This window comes from Tursiops truncatus, chromosome 15, assembly GCF_011762595.2.
Source record: "Tursiops truncatus isolate mTurTru1 chromosome 15, mTurTru1.mat.Y, whole genome shotgun sequence".
Lineage (NCBI taxonomy): Eukaryota > Metazoa > Chordata > Mammalia > Artiodactyla > Delphinidae > Tursiops > Tursiops truncatus.
Genome location: NC_047048.1, coordinates 25,861,371 through 25,882,286, shown reverse-complemented (window position 1 = coordinate 25,882,286; position 20,916 = coordinate 25,861,371). Strand labels below are relative to the sequence as shown.

Below are 20,916 nucleotides of genomic sequence, written 5' to 3'. Positions count from 1 at the left end.
ACCCTAAAACTGAAAGTCAGAGAGGTGAAATGATTTGCCCAAAGTGCAAAGTTAGTAGTAGAACCAAATTTTAGAGAGAATTCTGATTCCACATTTCCACACTGCCTCATCAGCAATTCATAACAGAAAAACAACTCAATTATACTACTAACCTGACAAACAAATTTGACATCTGGTGAAGATCTATTGAAGGGTTTCGGGAAAACATAGAAGTTAAAAGACTTTGTTATATACCTGGGGAAAATAAGATAAAAGGAGACTTAGGGCGTTACATTACGCCATGACAAAAGAATTCCCACCACTTATTAAAACAACCTACTTTGAATCTGTGTAGTCATACTTAAAAGTGCAAAGGCCAAACTGAAACAGCAAAAAGTCCATGGAATGCTGGAAAAGGGAAATAAAATATCTGTCAAAACAGTGCTCTACAGTCGACGTCAGCAACAGTATTCTCAATCAGGTGGGTTTTCTGATTACTTAACTTTGTTCCAATTAGAACAGATTACAGATTATCTATCAGACGCATTATTTTTTTAACATCTTTATTGGAGTATAATTGCTTTACAATGGTGTGTTAGTTTCTGCTTTATAACAAAGTGAATCAGTTATACATATACATATGTTCCCATATCTCTACCTTCTTGTGTCTCCCTCCCTCCCACCCTCCCTATCCCACCCCTCTAGGTGGTCACAAAGCACCGAGCTGATCTCCTGGTGCTATGTGGCTGCTTCCCACTAGCTATCTATTTTATGTTTGGTAGTGTGTATACGTCCATGCCACTCTCTCACTTTGTCACAGATTATCCTTCCCCCTCCCCATATCCTCAAGTCCATTCTCTAGTAGGTATCAGATGCATTATTAATTTATATACATTTCTTAATATTTTTCCCAACTTAGGCACCTATCCACCATCCAGAGTGTCATGGTAAACCTATTTCCAAATGATTAAAATAACCACATCACATTTCCTGTAAATCAAATTAACACTGAAAATACTAAACCTTCCCCAAAATGTTTTCCAGCAAACAATTATTTTTGCTGTTGTTTTAAATACCACTAAAATATCATTTTGTAGCTGGGGTTGAGACATTAATGAACAAGTTTAACGATTATATTCCTCTATAATTCAACATATGCAGGATCAACATGGGAAAAAAAATTTTTTTCTAGCACATCCACGTACCTTCTTAAGCTTCTGATACCTTTCTTCCGGAGTGTCAAAACCATTTGTTAATGCGGTGACCGAGGGTCCATCGCTGATTCCTAGATTTTAAGAAATAAAAGTTGTTTTTTTTTTTTTTTTTGCGGTACGCGGGCCTCTCACCGCTGCGGCCTCTCCCGCCGCGGAGCAGAGGCTCCGGACGCGCAGGCCCAACGGCCATGGCTCACGGGCCCAGCCGCTCCGCGGCACGTGGGATCCTCCCGGACCGGGGCACGAACCCCTGTCCCCTGCATCGGCAGGCGGACTCCCAACCACTGCGCCACCAGGGAAGCCCGAAATAAAAGTTTTTAACTTGTTAATAAATGCTAATGGAAAAATGTCAGTCAACTATTCAATGGCGCTATAATTTCATATTTTCATGAATTAAAATTAATTGGAAGTGCTCCTTTCTTCACTTTCTCAAAATTAGCATTAATTTCACTGGCTACCAAGCTAAACTCTATAGTAATGAATTTAGAGATGTGAATGTTTCAATTTGAGAATGGGCAGTTTCAGTGTCTAAAATAGATTTCAAATATAGAAAACACTATAGAGACCTCACCAAAAAACTATTAGAATAATAAAGGAAGTCAGTAAAGTTGCAGGATACAAAATTAATATACAGAAATCTGTTGTAAATTTCTATACACTAATAACAAACTATGAAAAACAGAAATTAAGAAAACAATCCCATTTACAATTGCATCAAAAAGAATAAAATACCTAGGAATAAATTTAACCAAGAAGGTGAAACACCTGTACTCTGAGAACTATAAGACATTGGTGCAAGAAATTGAAGACAATGGGAATAAATGGAAAGACTGTGCTCACGAATCCAAAGAATTAATACTGTAAAAATGTCCATATTACCCAAAGCAATCTACAGATTCAAAGCAATCTCTATCAAAATACCCATGGCATTTGTCACAGAACTAGAACAAATAATCCTAAAATTTGTATGGAACCACAAAATACCCCGAACAGCCAAAGCAATCTTGAGATGCCACCTCACGCCTGTCAGAATGGTTATTCTCAAAAACACAAGAAATAACAAGTGTTGGCAAGGTTGTGGAGAAAAGGGAACCATCATGTACTGTTGGTGGGAAGGTCAACTGGTACAGCCACTATAGAAAACAGTATAAAGCTTCCTCAAAATACTAAAAATAGAACTAACATATGAGCCAACAATTCCACTTATGGATATTTATACGAAAACAAAAATTATTTTTTCTTCAATAATTCTAATTCGAAAAGATATATGCATCCCTATGTCACTACATCATTATTTACATCATTATTTACAATAGAAAAGACATAGAAGCAACCTAATTGTCCAAAGATAGATGAATGGATAATGAAGATGCCATATATACACACACACATATATATATACACACACATACATACATACATATATATACACATACATATATAGAAATATTACTCAGCCATAAAAAATAAAGCCTTGCCATCTGCAACATGGATAGACCTAGAAGGTATTATGCTAAGTGAAATAAGTCAGAAAGAGAAAGACAAATACCATATGATTTCACTTATTGGTGAAATCCAAAAAACAAAACAAACAAACAAAACAAAACAAAGACATTCATACAGGGAGTAAACTAATGGTTGCCAGAGGGGAGGGGGTGGGTGGAAAGGCCAAATAGGTGAAGGGGTTTAAGAGATACAAAGTTTCAGTTATAAAATAAATGTCACAGCATAGGGAATAGAGCCAACAATAACTTTGTAGCTAACAGATGGTAACTAGACTTAGCATGGTGATTTCATAGTGTATAAAAATATCAAATCACTATGTTGTACACCTGAAACTGATATAATTGGTCAATTATAATTCAGTAAAAAAAAAATTAGGTTTCAAAACAGTCATGATTTAAGGAAACAATCTCTATGACTGAATAAGTTTTGCTGCTTTCAAAGATTAATGCATACTCAGACATCAACAAATACTGATGCGCATTATTTAACTTAGAGTACAGTCTTGGTCAACAGTTTGGAGTAACATCTACACAACAAAGGTATACTCAAGGTCAAGAGACAATTATTTGCGGTGAAAACTCTTAGCTTTCCAGGGAACTGACTCCAACTAGAAACTGCACACTTAATTAAAGCCAAAGATTACCCGCAGCACGGAGTCCTTTAGAAAGAGCTGAAGTCTTACAAACATGTTAAGCTTGTAGCAAAAGTGTTATCTATACCAAAAGTGGATATCTTTGATCCAAAAGGAGAAAAAGAAAAAATCTTGCAGTTATAACTGTTAGTAAAGTATTAGACACACATGCACACCCATGCCAAGGCAGGCAATGAACACTTCCACTAACGCCTAGAGGAATACCCTCATTTATCTGCAAAAGTCCGACCCTAAAGTCCGTCACAAAGGACAAATATTGTATGATTCCACTTATAGGAAATGTCTAAACTAGTCAAATTCAGAGACAGAAACAGTGGTTGCCAGAGGCAGAGGGGAGAGAGGAGTTGGGAATTATTGTTCAATGGGTAGAGTGTTTCAGTTCTGAAGATGAAAAAGTTCTGGAGATGGATGGTTGGAGATGGATACACAACAATGTGAATGTATTCAATGCCACTGAACTTTAAAACGATCAATTTTATGTTATGTGTATTTCACCACACGTACAAAAAAGCCTGACTCGAACTCCCAAGCTGTCTCACACACATCCAACAGTTTTTAAGCAGCACCAAAACCTTAATCTCTATCTGCAACCCTGAGAGGTCTAACAACCACAAACCCAATCACAAAACCCACCGCACCTCACCTCTTCCGTGCTTTCGAAACGTTTAAGAGGAAACGTGGAGACCCATGCAACTTGCCCAAGGCTACAAACAGGGAGGAGCGGCCAGCAGGCAGAAGTCCGGGGCAAGGGAGCAGGGGGTAGGGGTGCAGGAGTTTTGGCTATGCACTGCAAGGTGCCAGCCTCAAGCTTGCAAGCGAGGGATACCTGAAAACTCCCCATCGATGGCGAAGAAGTCCGCCTCCTCTATGGCTTGGTACACTTTGTGGAGATTACTCTTAAAATCTGTGGAGAAACCGAGAAGAGGCTCAGAACCGGTGGCCTAGCTGCTTGCCCACGGGCTACTAGGTTGGGAAGGAAGGAGGGCCCGGGGAACTCCTACGTCTCCTAGGGCGGAAGGACAGGTCCCTGAGGGGTGCACAGACAGGGGCGGAAAATAAGCCCCGCGGGGACACGAGCCTGAGAGGGATAAGGCCCTGGGGGTGCCCGGGTAAGAAAGACGACAAGGCCCCCAAGGGTGTATGGGCCAGAGAGGAATAAGGCCCCCCAAGAGGCGCAAAATGGGAGCAAACCCCTGAGGGGCTGCCTCTGCCCCAGGCCCCGCCAAGCAGACCGGCCGTGTTCCGGGCCTAGCAGGCCGGGTGAAAGGGGCCGCGGGTACGCGGGGAGGTGCACGGCGGACACGCACTGCTCCTGATTATCTCCATTTTGCAGAGTGGCCAGGCCCGCGGCCCCGTCCGGCCCGCCTCTGCCGTTCCACTCGCGAAGTTCCACCGCCAGCAGCGCAGGCAGCAGCGGCGGAGACCGCGGGGGTGACTTCCGGAAACAGCGCGCGCCGGCGCGCCGTCACGTGTGCCTGCGTCATGGCAGGGGCGGGGCCAAGGCTGGGTTCCTTTCCCGGGACACAGGAGGGGCGTGGCTATCAAAGTCCTTCAAGGCGTGGTCTAACTGGTGAGGACCAGACTTGGACAATTTACTTTATTTATTTATTTTTGGCTGCATTAGGTTTTCGTTGCTGCATGCCGGCTTTTTCCAGTTGCGGGAGCGGGGTCTACTCTGTTGCGGTGCGCGAGCTTCTCATTGCGGTGGCTTCTCTTGTTGCGGAGCATGGGCTCTAGGCACGTGGGCTTCAGTCGTTGTGGCACATGGGCTTAGTAGTTGTGGCACGCGTGCTCTAGAGCACAGGCTCAGTAGTTGTGACGCACAGGAGTAGTTGCTTCGCGGCGTGTGGGATCTTCCCAGATCAGGGCTCGAACCCGTGTCCCCTGCATTGGCAGGCGGATTCTTAACCACTACACCACCAGGGAAGCCCGGGCCATTTACTTCAGAAGTTTGCGTGACATGACATCCATCCAGTTGATGAATATATATTTCTTGAGTTCCAGTTATGTGCCGGGCACCCTGAAAGGAGTGGGGATACAGTGAGGAATAAAAAAGACAAGCTCCCACTGGAGCTTAACTTGAGGGAAGAGGGGAAAGTCAGGCAGGAATCGAACTTGCCACTTGGAAACCCAAAGTTCGCTGTGAAAAGAAAGAGCAGGGTGCTGCAATAAGAATAATGGAAAAGACAGTTACTTACAGAGGTGACGGGGAACGCAAACCTGAGACCTTTATCTACTGCACTAGCTACTGGGAGTACTACGGTGGGCAAAACAGATTAGGTCTTGCCTGATGGAGTTTTACGTTGGTTTGTGGTTTGCAGTTGATTCCCAGAGCCTACGACACTGCTGACACGTCGAGATGCTCGATAAACGTGGGTTGAGTGAATGAATTCACCTTGGTCTTTCACGAAAGCCTACTATGAAAGTTGGTTAGAAGATCTGCTTTCAAAGGCTAACTCTGCCATTTATTAGGTCTGGAATTATTCAATCTTCCTAAACCTCGATTTTCTCATCCACTAAATAGGGTTGAGGATCAGTGGTGATAATGTATGTGAATTGTAAAGCACTGTAAGAATAAATGTAAGATATGATCAGCGTTCTGACCTGCTGTCACATTTCCCTGCATTCACACCTTAGGTTTGAGAGAAATACTGAGTATGAACCACTTGTGCTTTTTGAAAAGAAGATAACCATTTTCTCCCAAAAGAAAATATTAAGAACCCTAAAGAACAAGTAAGAGTGTGACCATATTTTCCCCACCAGGTGCCACAGGTCCATTTTCCTCTACTCATTGAAAGGAAATTTATATATAGTTAATTAGGCCCTCTATTCCTAGTGTGAGCAGCAGAGAGTAAATGTGGAAACTAATATGACAAGTAGTCAAACTTCAAACTTGAAATATCTTTCTGCCTTCTAGTATCAGCTTTAAAAGTCCTAGATGGAAAGTACTGGTCACATATGGCCACTTAAATTTAAATTCTAAGTAATTTAAGTTCAATAAATATCAACTTACTGCAAAGCTACAGTAATCAAAACAGTGTGGTACTGACATAAAGACATAGAGACTAATGAAATAGAGAGCCCCCAAATAATCCCTTGAATAAATGGTCAAATGATTTGCAACAAGGATGCCAAGACCATTCAGTGAGGGAAGGATACTCTTTTCAACAAATGGTGTTAAGAAAACTGAATATCCACATGCAAAAGAATGAAGTTAGAACCTTACCTAACACAGTATAAAAATTAATTCAAAATAAATCAAACATCTAAATGTAAGAGCCAAAACTATAAGGGTTTTAGAAGAAAACATAGGGCAAAAAAGCTTCATGATGTTGGATTAGGCAATGATTTTTTGCTATGACACCAAAAGCATAGGCAACAAAAGAAAAAGTGATGAATGAATTACATCAAAATTAAAAACTTCTGTGCATCAAAGGACACTATCAGGAAGGTGAAGAGGCAACCCACAGAATGGGGAAAAAAACTTGCAAATCATATATCTGATAAAGCGTAAATATCCATAATATATAAAGAACTCCTACCACTCAAAAACACAAAAACAATCCAATTTAAAAAGGACTTAAACATTTCTCCAAAGAAGATATAAATGGCCAACAAGCTCATGAAAAGACACTCAACATCACAAATGCAAATCCAAACCACAATGAGATATCATTTCATACCTATTAGGTAAGAAATTGGAACTTTGTGCACTGCTAGTGGGAATGTAAAATGGTACAGTCACTATCGAAAACAGTATGGTCCTTCTTTAAAAAATTAAAAATAGTATTATAATATAATGCAGCAATTCCACTTCTGGGCATACACCCAAAATAATTGAAAGGAGAGGTTTGAATAGGTATTTGTACACCCATGTTCATAGCAGCATAATTCACAATAGCCAAAAAGTGGAAACAACCCAAGCATCTATCATCAGATGAATGGATAAACAAAATGTCACGTATACCAACAATGGAATTTTATTCTGCCTTTAAATGGAGGGAAATTCTGACACATGCTACAAAGTAGATGAACCTGGAGGACATTTGCTAAGTGAAATAAGCCAGTCACAACAAGACAAACACTGTATGATTCCACTTATATGTGGTACCTAGAGTAGTCAAATTCTTTTTTTTTTTTTTTTTCTGCGGTACACGGGCCTCTCACTGTTGCGGCCTCTCCCGTTGCGAAGCACAGGCTCCGGACGCGCAGGCTCAGCGGCCATGGCTCACGGGCCCAGCCGCTCCGCGGCGTGTGGGATCTTCCCGGACTGGGGCACGAACCCGTGTCCCCTGCATCGGCAGGCGGACTCTCAACCACTAGCGCCACCAGGGAAGCCCCGAGTAGTCAAATTCTTTAACAGAAAGTAGAATGGTGGTTACCAGAGGCTGGGGAAGGAACTATTGGTAACTGTTGAATGGGTATGGACTTTCAGTTTGGGAAGATGATAAAGTCCTGGATGGTGGAGATGACTGCACAATGTGGATACAGTTAGTGCCACTGAACTGCACACTTGAAAATGGTTAAAATGGTAAATTTTGTTACGTATCTTTCACGGCAATTTTTTTAAAATATGCTGATACCTATTGCTAGACTATCCTCCAGAAAATGAGTCATACACTCCTGGCACTAGCACAGAACATTACCAATCTTTTTACTCTTTGCCCATTTGATTGCTAGGGAAAAAAAATCATCCCAAATTATCGATTTAACAATCTCCAGGCCAGTGATTTAAAACAGGTAATCCTCATGAATTCTTAACGAACCAAGACGCTGGGAAAAAAAACCAAAAACAAAAACGTGGTGATAAGAAAGTCATGTTAATTCCGATTCTTCTTAATACTGCAAATGGAAATCTAGCCATGGTTCTCTGATTTTCTGCATAAAATGTAAAGGCAAAAAAAAAATTGTGGCGAGTACAGTACGGTCTTGTAATAGAATTTTAATTTCCGGGCAAAGCTGTTTCCTGCAGATACAATAACAGCCACTCTGGAGGATCAAATACACACAACAGCCTCACCTTCTCAGTGTAAAGCCCTGGCTCAAGGTCTGTGCGTCCAAGAGTAAGGGGCGGGACCGGCGGTAGTACGCCTGCGCGGACCTCCCCGGCCCAAGAGTGGCCTCTCTAGGCAGCGGGGAGGGCGCGGGGTCGAGGGGGTTAGGGAAAGAGCGCAGCCTCTCCTCTATGGTCGCGGGCCGGGGGCACTCTCCTCCGCAGTCAGGCCTAGGTTATTTCCGGAAGTGCAGCTGTTATCTCTTCCTTTGCTTACGCTGGGTTCCAGGCCGGCGTCGATGGCCAGTTCGGCCCCGGGATGAGCGCGGCGGTAAGCAGCGGTTTGGCGGAGGATGGCCAGGGGCCGGCCCGGGCTCGATTTGGGGGCGGGGTGTGGATCGCGGATGTGTAGGACGGACTCCGAGGGGTGCACGGGCTTTCTCCTCCCAGGCCCCGGTCCTGAGCAGCCGCGGTCCTGGCCTCGGGGAGTGGACTCCCGCTTGGCCAGCTTCTCCATCCCTTCCCGAGAGCCCACCTCGGAACGGCCGGTCTGTTGGCCTCACCTGTGTCCCCTCCAGGGTCAGAGTCCGAGCCTGTAGTTCCGGGATCTCCCTGGGGCGAGAGGGAGGGGACGTCGCTTCCACATACCTTGGAGGGAGACGACGGGGCGCCCGCCCCCGGGAGCGCGGGTCGCAGCCTACGACAGCGCGTACAGAATTGACCAGGCTTCTGATAGACGCCAGACTGGGCTTCAGGTCTGACTGGCCGGGCACGTTCCGGCCCCAAGGCTGAACGATTGCTCTAGTTTTAAAAGAGGGTAACGGACGCACAGAAAGGACAAAGTGAAATCCCGGAGTCGCAGCCCCAGCTCTTGTGATTCTGAGCTCACGGCTCAGAAATCTGGACTTATGCAAAAGGGAGTTTTCTTTAAAAAAAAAAAAAAAAAAGACAAAAGAGAGGACATGTCAAGCTGGGGATCTTTGGCGGGCAGAAGGCGGCCCCCCAACTTTGGTGGGGAGGAGGAAGAGCCAGGTGCTGTCATGGTCTGAACAGTCCCCGTTGGGTCCTCCCCACCCAAGCCCGTTTGTCGGTCCTTTGTAGGTGGTCTTGATGTCACTCTCTGAAACGTCAATAGAAAGGAGTTTTGCTGTCTTCCCTGGACGCACCCCAGAGCTGACGCAGAGTGCACGTGTGGGTTGGGTTGTTTTGTTTGTTTTTGTCACAGCTATTTTGTAAACAAGCCAGCCTAGGGATATACAAACCCATATCTCCATAAACTTGATGGAAAAATTGTGCTTCTCCAGGGCAGTTCTGTCTTTTTTTTTTTTTAAGCTCCAGTATTTGGCACTGGTACTATCTACATAGCTGGCACTAAATAAATACCACTATTAATAATTCTATTAATAATACCAATCACTCATACAGCAGACTTTTTGAATATCTATAGATAGAATTTGTCATTTAAGCCTCCTTCAAAGGAGGTGTTATTATCCTGAACTTATAAATGGGAAATAGGAGTCTCAGAGCAGATAAATGTGATCTGGTTTGGAACCCAGGTCTGTCTAACCTTTAAGACCATACTGTTTCAGCCTCTCCAGGGAAATCATAGTCTAGGAGATAAGAAAACATGCACAAATAAAAGTTACACTAGTGCACAGAGGCAGGAAGGATTAATTTGGGTTATGAGGGGAGTTAGTTATTAAAGATTTTCCAGTGACAGTTGAATTGGGTCTTGTCAGTTGGACACTTTTGACCCATAGATGGTGTGGCGCTGTGTTACAGATGGAGGGAACAGGGTGATATGAAAAAATGCCCAAGGAGCAGGAACTAATAGGTGGGACTAGAGTATAATGTGTGAGTAGGTGAAGAGGAGGAGGTAATCAGGATAATAGTAATATCTAACACTTATTTTGCACTTACTATGTGCCAGGCACTATTCTTAGTGCTGTGCATGCATTAATTCATTTAATCCTGCCAACAACCCTATCAGACAGGTCCTATTCATATCCCCATTTTACAGATGAAGAACCTGAGGCACAGAGAGGTTAAGTGACTTGCCTGAGGTCACGCAACTAATAATTGCAGGCTTTGGGATTTGAATTCAGGCATTCTGGCCCCAGAGTTTGTGCTCTTAGTTTAAAAGTTATGTTGATTGCAGGGGGGCCATAAAGATTCTTAAATGACAAGCTTATGACCATGGGTTTTATAGTCTCACAGTTGGGAAGGTTTTGAGCAAAGGAAGGACTTGATCAGAATTTTGCTCCAGGAGGATGATTCAGACAGTGGCGAGAGGAGGGACTAGAGAGAAGAGGAAATGAGATTGGAAGTGTTATTTAAACTTGATTTTGTTAATATCTCACCTGTACCTTGTGTGACACATATACTTAGGCATCTCAGTGTTTATTGGTATGTAACAGCTCTCTAGTTCCCAAACATCCATGTACACAAGAATAGTCTAAGGGGCTTGTTTAAAATGAACATTCTTGGGCCTCTCTGCCAAATATCTTTGAGTTCACCAAACTTCCCAGGTGATTCTGATGGAAGTTCTAAGAAACTTCTGTGAAAGAAGTCAAAGATTTGTGGATTTGATTTTCAGCTACAAATATCTAGAACTCAGCTTTGTGCCAGTAGCTCTCAGGTACAATGATAGAATTCTCTGGCTTGGTTCCTGACCTTCAGGAGCTCAGAATTTGGTCAGAGAGGCACTCAACCATCAGTGTGCAAGTCCTGAAAAGGATTCGTTAGTTTAGAATGTGTGAATCGTAACGGAATAGTTTAAAAACAGATAGCTAAGGTATGGGTTACTGGTAACTACCAGTAGTTTTTGATCACTTTCTGAGTCATTAGGTATCTCCAGTGTTTCATACAAGATAGGTCGTTGAATATATGCCACAGAGCAGACGCGAAAGAGGAGAGACCAGGACACGCTTCCCTGTGTGCACTTATCTTGCCCACCACCACTCACAGGCAGTAAATCACAGGGTCTCAAATTGCAGGCAGCTCAGTGTCCAGTGAGCTAGCTAGCTGCCTTTGCCCTAGTGATTTCTGACCCTGTCTAGAAAGAAAATCTGTCTATTTGGAGTTGGAAAAACACAAAGTTTTATGCAGGAAGAGCCTGGAAATGCTTCTCTTATGTTAATGAAAGCCAGTTTCCGCCACCTCCAAGAAGTACATACCATGTTCTGTTTTATTTGCTGTTTCTGACCTTTGCCTTGCTTAGATTTGGACACATTTCTTTTTATCTCATAATCACTAGAAATGGGTGGTCCCTCTTTGGACATTTGATAATGTCTGTAGCGTTCTGCTAGTGTTTATAGTGGTGTCCCGGGGTGGACTGGGGAGGGTGCCAGAAATTGGGATTCACCCAAGCACCCTCACCCCTATTTCTCTTATGAATATTTCTGCTTATTTATCTCATATGAGGAACAGCATGCTCACCCTAAGAGCCACAAGCTGGAGTCACATGTTCCAAAATGCAGTGGTGTCAGATTCTAGTTTGGATTTCTCAGCTTCGCAGCGGCCCCTCTATGATGTGACATAGACCAACGTAGTGTTACGAGGACAGGCTTAATGTCAGACCGTCATTTAAAACGTGGCTCTGAATTTCCTGGTGGTCCAGGGCTTAAGACCCCACGCTTCCATTGCAGGGGTCATGGGTCCGATCCCTGGTTGGGGATCCCGCATGCTGCACAGCATGGCCAAAAAGAAGAAAAAATTGTGTTGTTGTTGTTTAAAAAAACAAACAAAACCTGGCTCTGCCCTATACTAATTAGGTCTACATTTTCTCATCAGTAAAATGGAGATGATAGTAATAATTATCCCATAAGATTGTTGTCCCTCTCACATTATATAAGGGCTCAGTAAATATCAGCAATTGTAATTATTCTCTGTTGTCGGGTAATACGTAATGAGAAGAAATAACCTAACTAGAGACCCATCTAAAGCCAAAATCTTTTCATTCTTTTTTTTTGGCGGTACGCGGGCCTCTCACTGTTGTGGCCTCTCCCGTTGCGGAGCACAGGCTCCGGACGCGCAGGCTCAGCGGCCATGGCTCACGGGCCCAGCCTCTCTGCGGCATGTGGGATCTTCCCGGACCAGGGCACGAACCCGTATCCCCTGCATCGGCAGGCGGACTCTCAACCACCGCGCCACCAGGGAAGCCCAAATCTTTTTATTCTTGCAGTGAACCTGGTAAGAAGTGATTGAGATCATATTTTTCAGGCCAGAATCCCAATAAATTAGCTCTTCAAAGGATTATTCCTAAAACGTTAGGTATGTATTTTAGTCACAATCAGTGTTTTGTTGAGTGAAGGGGTAGAACCATAATTATATAACACTGAACCAAACAGCTTGATAATTACACTTTCTAAAGAGTTAACAGTCATCACATAGTGAAGTCTTCAGAAGCTAAGGTATAAAAATTCTTAAACTCAGAATTAATGCAATCTTCTTTGATAAACTCAATAAAAATTATTATATTAATTTTCTTAAATGTGAGTTGAGTGATTAAACAATGAAATAGGTTACAGCAGTGCCCCTGCCTCCTCCTGGAGAATAACCCTCTGGATAAATCCACAGAGAAGCACTTGACCAACAACTTTCCTTCCAGGGACAAAATAGCCAAATTCATTCTAGGGTCTTCAGTTACATAGAATTATTGGGACAGTATATGTGTCCCAGCCCTTTTTTTTTTCCATGGCTTTTCAGATAACTATACCATGTCAGTTAGGTATTTCTTTGGGAGAACATACATAGGGTCATGGTGATAGATATCTTGTGATAATTGTTTCCTATCAGTTGTGCCAACAGACCTAACCCGTGAACATTCTAGAAAAAGTCATCTGTACAGTTTGTTCATATGTGCATATTCATGTCATATTTCACATGTTAATGCTTTCTAAGATTTTATGCCATTTCTTGACATTGCCACTTTAGAGATGGTGTGCTCCTCTGGAAGTAATATCTCCCCAGGTGTTTTAGAAGTTACATCGTCGGGAATTCCCTGGCGGTCCAGTGGTGAGGACTCCACGCTTCCACTGCAGGGGGCACAGGTTCAATCACTGGTCGGGGAACTAAGATCCCACATGCTGTGTGGCGCAGCCAAAAAAATAAAAGTGTCCATGTCTCTTGCAATAAAAGCAAATGGTCATTTCAGTAAATAAATAAGTAAATGTTACATGGTAGAGGAAGTTGTTGGTTATGGGGCATGGGCATGAGAACCACCCGCTTAGGGATTCGTTACTTGTATGGATTGGGAAATGTCACCCACTGGAACGTGCTGTGGAAGAAGGGACCACGTTTATCGAGCACTTCCTGTGTGCTGTGCTCTTAATGCTCAGGACAGTCCTGTGAGATCAGGAGCAGTAACCCCATTGCTTATATATGCTGATGTGAGCCTTGGAGAGAATGAATAACTTGCCTGTGATCTCACAGCTCGTAGTGAAGCTGGGAATCAGAACCTGTCTTCTGATTTTAAAACTGAGATGCATTACACTGTCTCTCAGAACCAGGAAGTAAGTAATAGGTCCAAAAAATTAAAATAAGTGTTTTAAAGGCCTCTACTGAAATATTTGATAAATAGGAAACCCCCAGACTCTCACTCATTTTGAGCTAGGTCTGTGAGAATATGGTGAGAATAAAGCTGACTTAGAATTTTTAGACTTGGCCCCTGCCCTCAGGTTCATCCACAGCCTTTCACACACACAATCTACTGAGCCTCTGACGCTAAAGCAGAATAGAAGCGGTAATGTAGAAAATTGTGTGGGAAACCTCATAAGCAATCACTTTCTCAGCAATAAGTAAGCTGATAGAACTCCAGAAGCTTTCTAACCTAAGGCCAGTTAACTAGAAATGTCAAACACTCATCGGTAGACCGTGAAGGCATTACCTTATGGAACAGGTTGTGAAAACACAGATCTCCACAGGGGTCAGGCAGCTAGTGGAAATGAGGAAACCAGCTGGGTGAGGACTGCAGCAAACTGGAGCCAGCTGGCCCTGTGTGAAGGGGGCAGCTGCTCAGATACTCAGCTTCAGCTGATTCTTGTCACACAAAAGGAGAGCCCAGTGTTGCCAGATCTTCTGATTTTCAGAAGCAGCCAGGAATCTGGGTTTTTATGTGAAGTGAGATTTTTTTTAATGCTGGCACCAAATTCAATAGAAAAGAAGAGAAGAAGGAAGATGAGGAAAGAAAGAGCAAGAGGGAGGGGGAGAAAGAGAAGCACCACGTGAAGAAAAAGACTAGATGTCGCCACTGAGCAGTGGCTACCACTGTTGAGACTGACAGGTCGCGGAGGATGGCTGCTCTTGACAGTAATGCAGCCACACTGTGAAAAGTCTCACCTGGACTCATTACAGGCACTCTAGGAAGCCAGGGCAGTGGGTACTTTAAGAAAGCCCTTATCCCACTGGATAAACAATGATTCTTAACCTAATTTGGGTCTTGGTCCCCTTTGAGATCAGATAAAAACTATAGATTTCCTTCAGGAAAACACTCGTGTGCACAAACGCAAGCTTGGCAAGTGATTTCAGAGTGTGCCCTGACACCCTGAAGTGCCAATCCAGACATCAGTTGAAGACACAACTTCAACTGTCAGAAACTGCAGCTCTTCAGAGTGACTCAGTCCAGTGGTCTCGCCGTGCTCTTCAATTATGTGGTGTTCCAGCCATCATTTTATTTTATTTTTAAATTTATTTATTTATATTTGGGCTGCATTGGGTCTTTGTTTCTGTGTGCGGGCTTTCTCTAGTTGCAGCGAGCGGGGACTACTCTTCGTTGCGGTGCACGGGCTTCTCATTGTGGTGGCTTCTCTTGTTGCGGAGCACGAGCTCTAGGCACGCGGGCTCAGTAGTTGTGGCTTGCGGGCTCTAGAGTACAGGCTCAGTAATTGTGGCGCACGAGCTTAGTTGCTCCGCGGCCATGTGAGATCTTTCTGGACCAGGGATTGAACCTGTGTCCCCTGCATTGTCAGGCAGATTCTTAACCACTGCGCCACCAGGGAAGCCCTCATGTGATGTTTAAGTACAAACCAAAGTGTCTCCATGTGAACAGGGCACTGGGAGTGGGAATGGAATGATTCTTCTCGCCCCTGTCCTAACCATGTCCCCCAAGCCTTCTCTGAGGCTTTGCGACGAGGTGGAAAGAGCAGTAGGCTGCGGGCGTGTTCTAACACGTGCTTCCTTGTGAAGGAACTCAGCCAGCAAACCAGCTCCAACCTGCTGGTGTGTGTGCCAAGTTTGTAGAGAACGGTTATCAGCATCCTCAAAGGAACATTGGGCCTTCTCCTCAAAGAAGCCTTTAACCATTGCCAGTGCAGGAGGGTGTGTTTATCCAAGTCAGAAGGCCACAACTTGGAACTCTAGTATCTGAGCTAGTTTTTTATCACGTAAGAGGCACTTTCGTCCTCTAAAAGTACTGCTTTCTTTAATGGAAAGAACCCAAATACTTACAGACAGAAGTAGCAGAAGAGATCAGCTGAATTCAGTTAAGCTGTGCATTCTTTCTCTGTTAACTTCCAGTTTTTGAATTTAGGGTAAAATGAAACGAGCAAGATTCCTAAGAAGTAATCAAAGTCCATGCAGTTTCTAGATTGTCAAAGACAATTAAAAAACAGAGTTAGTGGCCACCTCAGCTTTTCAAAACATGACTTTTTTTAAAAAAAACAGATCCTTAATATTTTGTTCCCTCTGCATTTTTTTTAAGTATTTATTTATTTATGTGGCATGCAGGGTCTTTCCTTGCGGCACGCAGGCTTCTCTCTAGTTGTGGCACACGGGCCCTAGAGTGCACGGGCTCAGTAGTTGCGGCTCGCGGGCTTAGTCGCTCCACGGCATGTGGGATCTTAGTTCCCCAACCAGGGATCAAACCTGCGTCCCCTGCATTGAAAGGCGATTCTTAACCACTGGACCACCAGGGAAGTCCCAAAACATGACTTATAAAATACACTTCTGATGTCTGTGTGTGATTTGTTTTCTCTCATGAGAAATAAACTTTCAGATCTGGTAAACTAAGAATTATTAGTGCATTCTAGTTTTAAAAGGTTAATTTGTGAGAAATTAATTTCCATGTATGTTGTCATTTCAAATGACTCCGAGATCCATACACTTGGCCTCCCCCTTAACTCCCAGCTCCAGTTTCAGATCTCCACCTGCTCACTAGACAGTTCTACCTGGAGATCTGGTCATCACTGCAAACTCGACTCTTCCGAAATTCAACTTACTTCTCTTAAAGCTGGGCTCCGTTTGTTTACAGTGACTCATTTCTATCAGCAGAACTGTTCTTCTTCCCCTGTTCTAGAACCTAGACAACATCTTTGATCATTCTGCTCTCTAATCACCAAAGCCCATAAAGGATTTTTGTAACATCTCTTGGATAGATTGATCCCTTTCTTTGCATTTTCATGTTTGCCACCTTAGTCTCAGAAGTGACGGCACCTCACCTCTGCCTTGTCCCAGCTCAGCCCGCCTTCCTGATGAGATTTATCATCCTCAAGGACAGCTTTGCTGATCTCAATGCCTCCGAAACTTTTATGTGCTCCCATCTGCCCACCTCTCATTAACCAGTCACGCAAGACCCTGTATCAGACCTGTATCTCCAGGTATATCACTCACTGCTCCCCAGGAAACACCAAGAACAGCGCCCAATTCAAGCCCATCTCTTCTAACCCCTGTTAGAAGAGAGGCCGCCGCCGGGCCCCCCACCCCGCCCACCATGGCCACGCCCCACACTCTGGCGGCAGGGGCGCCCGCACCCAGGAAGGCCACCCTCACACACCCGGGGAAGGCGATCCTGGCAGGCGACACGGAAATCTGCATCACCTTCCCCACCAAGCACGTGAAGACGCAGCTGCAGCTGAACGAGTGCTTGCACCCGCCGCGCTACGAGGGCATCGGGGACTGCGTGCGGCGGACGGTCCACAACCATGGCGTACCGGGCCTGTACCGCGGCCTCATCTTCTTGCTCTACGGCTCCATCCCAAAGGCGGCCGTCCGGTTCGGGATGTTCGAGTTTCTCAGCAACCACATGCGGGACGCCCAGGGACGGCTAGACAGCACACGCGGGCTGCTGTGCGGCCTGGGCGCCGGTGTGGCAGATGCCATGGTGGTCGTGTGCCCCATGGAGACCATCAAGGTGAAGTTAATCCATGACCAGACCTACCCCAGCCCCAAATACAGAGGATTCTTCCACGGGGTCAGGGAGATCGTTTGGGAACAAGGGCTGAAAGGGACCTACCAGGGCATCGTGGCCACTGTGCTGAAGCAGGGATCCAACCAGGCCATTCTCTTCTTTGTCGTGACCTCCTTGCACAACTGGTACCAAGGGGACAACCCCAACAAGCCCCTATGAACCCTTCTGATCACGGTGTGTTTGGCGCCATCACAGACACAGCCAGTGTCTGTGGTAACACTCCTCTGGACGTGATCAAGACCCAGATGCAGGGCCTGGAGGCGCATAAGTACCACACAACGTGGGGCCGCGGCCTGCAGATCCTGAGGAACGAGGGCCCCAAGGCGTTCTACAAGGGCACCGTCCCCCGCCTGGGCCGGGTGTGCCTGGACGTGGACATCGTGTTTGTCATCTACGACGAGGTGGTGAAGCTGCTTAACAAAGTGTGGAAGACGGACTGAGCCCCGGGGTCTGCACATGGGCTGCCCCCAGCACCCCCTTCTCGCAATTCCAGTGCAGTCATGCCAAAAGGCCCCCTTCCCCTGTCCCTCGCAGTTCATGGCTCAGGGCTGTCCCCTGTGGCCATCGAGTCCATGTGTCTGTCCCCTGTGGTCTGTATGGCACCACCATGGTGTCCATGTGTCCAGCTGAGACCGGTGTTCCTCTGGCCTGTGAATCTGTGCCCACTTGTCCACGTGCTTACTCATGTGCCTGTGTTTCATGTTTCGTGTCCTGTGACCCTGTGCCCCACTTCCCGGGGTGCCCATGTGGCCTGGGTCATGGCTCCGTACCCATGGCCTGGTCCCAGCCCGGTGACTTCCACCCTGGGCGCAGGGGCATCGCCCCGGCCTACCACAGCTGCCTCCGGGCCTCAACCTGGCCTCACTGCATTATAGGGGCTGCCTATCCCCCTGCGTCTCCCACCACTGGCCTTAACCAGCCCTTGGGCCCTCCCTCTGCCCCGGACAGGGTGGCACCTGCCACTCTCAGGACCACCCTTCCAAAGCAGAATAAACCGGATCCTGTTGCAGCCTCCTGTCCCTGTGTCAGCCCGTCTGTGGGTGGGCAGTGGTGGTCACGCCTCTGCCGAGGGCAGGCCCACTCCTCACCCGAGGACACTGTCGGGGCCAGGCAGGCTGGTGGGCAAGCAAGCTGCGGCCACAGTGTCAGCCCTCTGGGAGGCCTGGCACCAGGCCAAGGAACATCTGGCCTCCATCCAGGCCTTGCCTGTGGCCTGGGGGCAAGATCCTGCAGGGTCAGCTGGAGGGTGTGTCCTTGGGGGTCACCTGGTAGGCAACATTGAGGGGGCAGAGGAGAACTGGTTGGGCCTGGAGACAGTGCTCTCGGCCTCTTGTCTGCCCTGCAGCCTGGGCCCAGCCCAGCTTACTCCCTAATGGTTTCCCTGTGAAATGGTCTGCTTGAGGGGCACTGCTTTGGGGTGACCAATTTCTGGTCTCCTGAGACTCTGAGCAGGAGGCCCTTTCTTAAAAAAAAAAATAATAATAATAATAATCCTTCTTCCAACACTGAATCAAGATGTGCTCATGAATGTACTTAAAGTGCCTGCCAGTGCCCAGCTCCCCAGAGATGGTCAGTAGCTAGCAATGGTCCAATTATTATTTCCTGGGATAATACTGTCCACATGGTAGTTGTTTAATCCGTAGTAGCCAAATAAAGGAACTACTTTATCAAAATGATGATTCCTTTTTCTAAAAACCTATACATATAAGATCTCCTACTTCCTTAGTAATTTGAAGAGGCTGCCCAAAGGAAAGCAGTTAGAAAATGTTTAGATGTTCCTAAACATACAAATAATGAGCAAATATGATTGCTTTTTATAATTTTCTCTATATTTTTGCAGTTATCGTAACAGCATTTTCATTAAGAACAGCTTGGTGAATACAGAAAACCAAAACCAAGAAAATCACAATCCTCCCCCACCCAACCAACTACTAATACTTCATTGTATTTTCTTCTAGTCTTTGTTTATAGATTTGCTTGTTTAAAATATAGTGTTATCATGCTCTATATAAAATTTGTGCCCTGTAAAAAGTGATAAAATTCCCTGAAAATCAGGGAAATTACTACCATTTATGGTCTACTTACCGTATGCCAGACACTTTACTTGCATTCTCTTACTTAACTCTCAAAACCTTCCAATGGGGTAAATACTATTACCATCCCTATTTATATATGAGAAACCTGAGACTCAAAGAAATCCAGAGCGCAAAGCTAGTAAATGGCAGAGCTGGGGTAAGAATGCAGGCAGCCCAGCCCAGGGACCTGTGTTCTTAACCACTGCCTGCAAAGAGCCCTTCTCTGCGTGACCAGTGTCGGTGATCGAGAGCAATTTACCTTCTTGCCTGTAACAACAGTGAGATTGAGAAACTCTTCCCCACCAGTGCCTACGCCATGCTAATTCCAGTAACAATCTGAATAATCATTTCTTTAGCCCCTGTTTACACCATCCACCACCCTAGTTCACTATCTCTAACTCTCACAAGAAGCTTTGAAGGTTTGTGTACTGTAAGCACCATTCCACAGCGGAGGAAACAAGGCTCAGAGAGCCCAGGTAACTTAGGCACCATCCCGGAGATGGAGAGTTGAGCTTCTAACTCCATGGCACCATCATACTGCTTCTCAATAAAAAACTCCCTTAAGACCCAGATAAGGATGAGAAGAGAATGGTCCTTAGCCATTTGCATATTAGTGACATTAGTGTGTTTCTGTGGCACCAAACTGGTGGGATCCAGAAGGCAGGATGTGCATGTTTCGGTTGATTTGGGGTGTGTGGGGGGGTGGATATTAAGCCCCAGGCAAGTGGACCTGGCACAGGGCACCTCAGAGAACCAGACCTCACTGTCTTCCAGGTACTGTTCCTGTGGAAGCCTCTGAAATCAGGTGTCAAAAGAGTTAATTACCTAAGGGGAAGGCAGATTTGTTTGGATAAACTCTGTTATTTATATGAAGTACATCTGTTGTTGCCGACTCCAGACATTTTCATGGGCCAAGAAGCTGGCTTATTTAAAAGTATGTACGTTGAAAGGACTTCAGAAATTTCATTGAGAAAACTGAGGCCAAAGAAATTACATCTTCAAAGGAAGTTAGCAGAATGGAAGGATCTAGAATTCTCCAGCCTCCCTCATCCAAGTCCATTGAACTTTCCACTATACTATTTTGCTTTACCTAATTTTTTTTTTTCTTTTTTTTGCGGTACGCGGGCCTCTCACTGTTGTGGCCTCTCCCGTTGCGAAGCACAGGCTCCGGACACGCAGGCTCAGCAGCCATGGCTCACGGGCCCAGCCGCTGCGCGGCACGTGGGATCTTCCCGGTCCGGGGCACGAGCCTGCGTCCCCTGCATCGGCAGGCGGACTCTCAACCACTGCGCCACCAGGGAAGCCCTTTACCT

At 45.4% G+C, this 20,916-nt stretch overlaps 2 protein-coding genes and 1 pseudogene across 5 annotated transcripts in view; 2 read left to right on the top strand and 1 right to left on the bottom strand.

Moving 5' to 3' along the window:
* PARN (poly(A)-specific ribonuclease) overlaps positions 1–4,811 on the bottom strand; it is a 167,826-nt gene extending 163,015 nt beyond the window's left edge. For 2 of the 3 annotated variants that reach the window (XR_012326102.1, XM_019928672.3), the window contains exons 1-5: positions 4,659–4,811; positions 4,178–4,255; positions 1,185–1,264; positions 320–387; positions 153–234 (exon numbers count right to left, since the gene is read on the bottom strand). Coding sequence is in view for 2 of the 3 variants with exons in the window: in XM_019928672.3 (XP_019784231.1) it covers positions 153–234; positions 320–387; positions 1,185–1,264; positions 4,178–4,255; positions 4,659–4,677 (327 nt within the window). In the remaining variant the exon portion in view is untranslated. The remainder of the gene's footprint in view (positions 1–152; positions 235–319; positions 388–1,184; positions 1,265–4,177; positions 4,256–4,658) is intronic. The other variant, XM_019928670.3, reaches the window with a different exon arrangement.
* Positions 4,812–8,438: 3,627 nt separating this feature from the next.
* The window catches only part of BFAR (bifunctional apoptosis regulator), a 28,094-nt gene continuing 15,616 nt past the window's right edge, over positions 8,439–20,916 (top strand). Inside the window, exon 1 of one of the 2 annotated variants that reach the window (XM_073792289.1) lies at positions 8,439–8,675. The gene's annotated coding sequence lies outside the window, so the exon portion shown is untranslated. The remainder of the gene's footprint in view (positions 8,676–20,916) is intronic. The other variant, XM_019928665.3, reaches the window with a different exon arrangement.
* LOC117308096 (tricarboxylate transport protein, mitochondrial pseudogene) lies at positions 12,542–20,761 on the top strand (annotated as a pseudogene).